Source organism: Triticum aestivum, chromosome 3B, assembly GCF_018294505.1.
Source record: "Triticum aestivum cultivar Chinese Spring chromosome 3B, IWGSC CS RefSeq v2.1, whole genome shotgun sequence".
NCBI lineage: Eukaryota > Viridiplantae > Streptophyta > Magnoliopsida > Poales > Poaceae > Triticum > Triticum aestivum.
This window is the reverse complement of record NC_057801.1, coordinates 780,467,055-780,473,554: the sequence shown is the minus strand read 5'-3', so window position 1 is coordinate 780,473,554 and position 6,500 is coordinate 780,467,055. Positions and strand designations below refer to the sequence as shown.

At 41.9% G+C, this 6,500-nt stretch overlaps 1 protein-coding gene across 1 annotated transcript; it reads right to left on the bottom strand.

Annotated features, from left to right (window-relative positions):
* Positions 1–2,483: 2,483 nt before the first annotated feature.
* LOC123067888 (leucine-rich repeat protein 1-like) lies at positions 2,484–6,208 on the bottom strand. Its single transcript, XM_044490481.1, has 7 exons — positions 6,162–6,208; positions 5,901–6,044; positions 3,314–3,385; positions 3,083–3,226; positions 2,831–2,983; positions 2,675–2,727; positions 2,484–2,524 (listed from the first exon to the last, which is right to left on the bottom strand). Exons 1-7 carry the CDS (start codon positions 6,206–6,208, stop codon positions 2,484–2,486), a joined length of 654 nt encoding a protein of 217 aa, XP_044346416.1.
* Between the last annotated feature and the right edge of the window lie 292 nt (positions 6,209–6,500).

Here is a 6,500-nt window from a genome sequence, read left to right as displayed (position 1 = left end):
AGTGTTTCCAGTTCTACAATCAAAAGGCCCTCGACAAATCACTTATGGCTAGCTATTGTCTGTAAATACTACTTTCTGTAATTAAGTCTCTCTATATATAGCTCAACTCTTTCATTGCATGTATATATAATTATCCTCACTATATTATGTAGATTGAAGATCGTGGAATGCAGAAAAGCACAAATCTATGACATTGGGTTCATTAACCCAAATGTCATACATGAATGGACAGTTCAATAAAATGTCACAGAAACCAAGGACAAGTTGCCACAATCATTGCTCAAAAATCAAACCAAAGATAAATACTCTTTCCTTACAACTTGAATTGAGTGTTACTGTCTTTTGCATATTCGGTTTCCCTTATTACTCAAGGTTATAGTCATGTAACTGATGACTTGTGCATGTGTGCGCAGTTCTACTTTATTCTTCTAGTGATTAAGCTTGAGAAGGGAGAAGTAACTGTATTAGACTCGAGACGAAAAGATCCCGAGGACTATGCGGACATGACTTGAATGCTCCAGAAGTAAGTTCAATCAATCATTATCGCACCATATCGGCAACTTTGTTTATTTCCTGGTATCAAGTAATTATTTTCTTTGTCTGGCAGGGTTTGGAAAGAGTTCACCGCAATTTCTCCGGGACTGCCGACCGAGCTGACATTTAAACACACGAAAGTAAGTACTACTACCTAGTTCCTCGCATCTCCCACTGATTCTAGCTAGTTTCATCAATACCATTTAGCATGCTTGCTTATCAGTTTGATTGACATCTATTTCTCATAAAGTGCTTGTGGCAGGAACAAGGAAATGATTTCTATGGATACTACGTTTGCGAGTCCATCTACAACGAGACGGCCAAGAATAAGTGGGGCTACTCTGAAAAACAGTATGAAGTGCGTAAGCAAAAATATTCACAATTGTATTTTATTACCATCATTTGTGTTGAGTTTCATTCATACACATGTATTGACCCTCTTCTTCGATTTAGATCTAGCAGCTGCGGGATGAGCTCCTACCACATGATCAGATAAAAGCAATTCAAGAGGAATTGGCGGGATTATTTCTTGACCACGTCATCAGTAAAGCCGAAGAATACCATGTGGAACTTGACTTCAGATATTAGGGATTGTAATATATCTTATATTGTATATATGTAGCTAGTAGCGTCGGATAGATATACGAAAACTTGTTGTTTGACCAATCTCTTGGAGAAGGAGAGGTCGATCACTTCTCTCTGTATATGTTCATGACGATCTTCTGTACTTAATGGTTTCCTTCACTTTCTTACTAGCTAGCATGTCGAGTCCTCTCTATACAAATAGTACGTAGCGTCGACTAAGCACGGAGATATGAAAGGTCACTTCTCTCTATTAGCTAGGTAACACAATATATGAAACCCCTAATTAAATTAACCCTCCAAAACCCCCAACCCCCCCCCCCTCAAAAACAAAACAAAAACTCCATCTCCTGATACGCTGACGCGTGGATGCCTTTTGGTCCCGGTTGGTGTTACCAACCGGGACCAAAGGCCCTCCTGCCGGGGCTCGCAGCGGCCACGTGGAGCCCCACCTGTCCCGGTTCGTGAGCGAACCAGGACTAAAGGTCATGGGCTTTAGTCCCGACCCTTTAGTCCCGGTTCCATAATCGTTTCAAATGGGCCTCTGGAACCGGGACAAATGGGCCTTTTTCCACTAGTGCACCACAGAGGGTGTGCCTGACCGGGGAAGTCGCAGCCGACCGGGGAATGGAGCTCTTGATCCCGGCAAGGTGGAAGGGGCGGACGTGGCGGGCGCGAGGAGGGGGCCCGGAGCCAGCCTCAAGACATGGCCAAGGCACCAGCTGACATTGCCGGACCAACAGGGGCAGCGGCCGCGAGGGGGGGAGGGGTGCATGTGCCGCATTGGAGGACCTCGGGGGGGGGGGGGGGGGGGGGGACCGACGCGTCAGATCTGCCCCGCCGCCGCCATCCTGGGTTCCGGCGCGGCTTCGCGGACCGACCCTTCGGTAGCGGCGATGCAGGAAAGGGCGACAGCTAGGGTTCCCCTGAGTCGCCGAGGAGGATGACGCGCGGTCGGTGGTATTCGGTTTCACGCGGAGATTAATACGGTAGATACCATGCTTATGATCTACTTCTGGATTAGATTAAAAAGTTGCTAATTTACTCAACACTTTCAAGCCGTCGGAAACACCTAAGGCGACCTCCCTTTTGCAGATAACAAGGGAAGACACGTGGAATGGGGTTACCGAGCCACATGTGGCAAGGGTTTTTATAGTTTAGTGAGATACGAAGATACGAAACATATTACACTAGTTACGCGTGAAGGGTGCACAGAAATATTTAGTTACAAAGTTGCTACTGATTACAATGCATTTAACCACAGTTTTTTCTAGACTCTCAATAATGGAATAGAGGTCTACAAAAGCAGTTTCGGAATGCAAAATCATTTAGTTTATTCTTACATAAGTTCAGGTTACCACTAGTGCTCAGAGTGTAGTCTTGAGCGTGTCCTGGATGACAGTAGCCACTGCAAATGATTCCAATTGGAAAACTCTTGCGAGCACAAAGCACCAAACCTATACATTTATTATACACACCAAAAAATACAACTGCAGAACAACTTAATCCGTCAGAGTTGCAAATCACCAAAAAATACAGGTAATATATGGATCCCTACCTCTTTGTGTAGATGATTTAACAGTGCCAGCCAAATTGTTTTGCACAACATTTCTGCGGGATGGAAAAATATATTGTAAGTGAAAGCCACTGGGAAAGGAAGGAAAGAAGTGGATGCAATTTCTATTTCTGGTGTAAAACAAACTGCACTACTCACAGTTCAGTCAAGTCCCCGACAAGAACAAGAGATAGGACCTCCAGCGGCACCGTGCCGGTCAGCGTATTCTCCTGAAGCTCCAGCTCGACAAGCTTCATCAGACGGCCCAATGACGCCAGTATACCCCCTGCCAGTTTGTTCCCATGCAGCCTCCTGCAGGGAGACACCAACGAATAGCCTCTAGCAGTTGGAGACAATCAATAGGCATTTCAGCATCTCATCATTTGGAAATTGTTGCAAAGAGACTCGTACAGGAAACGCTGTGTCCCGACTGCCCCAAGCGAGGAAGGTATCACGCCGGTGAGATGGTTGTTGTAAAGATCGAGGCTGATCAGGAGTGTCAGGTTGCCCAGAGTTGTTGGTATTGATCCACTCATATTGTTCGCGTACAGCTCTCTATGACCACGAGAAGATCATTTTGTAGAAAGTTTTGACTGTAATTTGGCAAGTCTGGACTCTGCAGCAAGTTGTACTAGTTCTTACAGGTACTGCAGGTTCTTCAGTTGTCCCAGTTGAGGAATCAGGGTGCCCGAGATGCCTGCGTTCCCCAAATCCCTGCACAGTGAGGAAGAGCACAAGTATGATTCAGTTATTCTGTGGAGATTCAACAAGAATCATGCAGTTTTTTGTCCAAATTAAAAGTTTCCGAGTATTGAAAAGAATTGTGCATTCTGCATGCAGAGTCTCCCGATCGCAGGAGCAATGTGGCTCGGCGAACAATTTGTGGCAATGGCGTTTGGCTACTCCCCAACAGCGTCCGCTGCTCCATTGGCATTCTACTTGGGCAAGCCTAGTCCTCTAGAATGCAAATCAGTTGTGCATGTGCGGCAAGAGCAAGCAACTTGGAGACATCTTCTTTCGTTTTGCACTGGACGCTGAACTACGTCTCTTCATTGGTTGTTCCGTTCTCTTTTCATTTATCAATTAGTACACCTAGGAGGACCGGCTGTTTGATGTTGGTAAAACCGTCATACCACAAAGATCTGTCAGTTTTGATCTAACTAGCAGAGTGGCCCGCCCATTGTGCGGGCTAGAATTTTAAGTTGTATAATGATATTACATTATTTAGGTTGTTCATAGAAAGTTGAAACCAAATGTGATCACATTCAGAAATATGAGTCTTCTGCAAACATACTGTTGTCTTAGGTATGTTTGCAGCTGGGGAATCATTTTAATCCGTTGTTAAATGATTTAGAAATTATGATCTTGTATTTAGGTTACTATCGTCTAATTGTAAAAAATTGTGTGCTTTCCATATTGTTTATCTTATAGTTTTGTTATGTTCTACTACTTTAAATTACCATGAAGTGGAAAAACTTTTTTTTGAATAATATTTTGAAATGTTAGTTACATTTTGTATGGGCATCCATTCTTAAGATTGAGTGCTGGTGAGAATAAATTAACTCATATGCTATTGAAAACGGAGTTTACATGCGTGAAATTTGCTTCACTTCATTTGCCTTTGACCTTTTGCGTTCATCTATTATTTAGTCATGATAAACTCTAAAATACTTAATTATTTACATTTTTGGACATAAATATTAAAATGTATAGATCAACTTTGAAAGTGAACGTCTACTTGATTCACCATGAAATATTAGAACTAACACATAACTCAAGACTGCTAAAAACCTGGTAGCATGTAGAAAAATGATGGACAATAATAGGTGACTAAAGATTGGAAAGCTTTGGTAGTTTAGTCATACTCTTCACATTCTTTGATTGTTTAAGTGTCATCCTTGCACAACTTCTTGAATAGTATCATGTCACTACCGAATCGATTCTTTTCATTTAACAAAGAAAAACTACAACATTGCATTCATGTAAATAGGTATAAAGTAAAGAAATGATATTTTGTACTATACATTCATGTCCTTTGTTTTCTCTTTATTAACAAAAAAATAACGAATTACATTTTTTAGACTTAAAGTTATGGTCCTATATAAATATTTATTACTTATTATTACTATACTTGACGTAATATGGTTTTTGAAAAGTCAGTGAGAAGATGTTCTATGGAGTACATATATATCATATCCCTTTCTTAAAAAGATATAATGAAAAGGAAAATATGTAATAGTAGCTATTATTCATACCTAGACCTGTACATCATGTAGATTCTCATAGAAAGAAACGTAGATATCCCTTTGTTGAGATTAGACAATGGTACTTTGAGGCGTGAAGATTTGACTCACGGGTACGGGCATGGAAGTTTGGGCGTGAAGATTTTACCTGTGGTATGTGAGTAAACCAACAATGAAAGTGGAGAAGGGTATCCGAGGGATATAATGGATATGGTTTATTGAAAGGAAAAAAATGTCAGATGTTTCTGTTTTTCTCTATTTTCTAGCATATTTATCTTTTTTGTTAGCCCGCCATTTACTCTCAATATATAATAGATTGATGATAAAATCATATGCATAGCCACAATGATCAGTACTCACCTCACGTTCTTTGTCCATGTTAGTTAGTGTTCTTTTGATTAATGTAAGCGTTTGTCCATCCATTAGATGTATTGCATCACTCCAGCTGATTGCAGGCAATGAAACAAACCACTATATTTGATTTTTGATCTACTAACGCTTTCATCTCCTTGTATTCTTTGCACCAATAGAGTGATGTGAATGACAAAGTGAGCGCTGTTTCGGCCGGCTCTCATAGTTTCAACCATTTAAAGCGTGGAATATCTCCTTGTATTATATGCACCCATAGAGTGATGTGAATGCCATATTCACGGCTGTTGTGGCTAGGCTCCCATAGATTCAGCAATTTAACACGAGACATATTGTATATCATGTTTCAAGCCTTCTGAGGATGGGTGTCCACTTGGCCACCAATATTGCAGGCTGTCCGCTTGCCCACTATTATTTCAGGCTATATCTACACGTACGGTGTACCAAAAAGGAGGAAACTTTCTATTTGTGAATATGAGCATAATAATTACTCACACAGCACGTCTATGTAACTCCTGAGATATACATGAAATAATGTTTGTATCATTTTTAATATTGATAACTTCCTATCATGAAACTAATTTGGACCTTCAGAGCGGGAAGGAGAAAAGGGTGACGGAGTTGTGAGGTTGCAGGTGACATGAAACCAAGTGCAGGGGTTGACAAGGGTCGGATCCCAGCTCGTCAGCACATTGTTGGGGTCCTTCCAGACCTGCCTTTGCGAGTAAACGATGTCGCCTTCGGGCACCAACAAATTGTACGTGATTCAGCACCAAATCTTTGAGCAACAAGGAAGTCGCTCGAGAGTAGCAAAGTAATTAGCATGGGATATACATGGATGTGTCTAGAGATACATCCAAATCTGCAACATTCCAGATGGAAGGAGGCCGACGAGGAGGAGCGCTGCTCCGGTCTGAGCTGCCATTGCTGGAAACGTGAGGTGTGGTATGCTAGTTTAGGGGGAGCGTACGGGTCCTTATATGCAGTTCTACTGGGTCACAGATCGGATAATGGTGCTCTGGGTTGTCCGACCTAGGCTTTTCTCCTCTGTTGACCTTTATTTTGTGCTCTTCTGGAGAAAAGTGTGCAAGTAACTCGTGTATAATATTTGCTATTTTGACCAACGAAAGCCAAGCTGAAATGCTGGAAGAATTGTATATACATCGGCCTGCAGAGTAGCTACACCATGGTCCATGGGACCCTCCGCTCGAGATAAT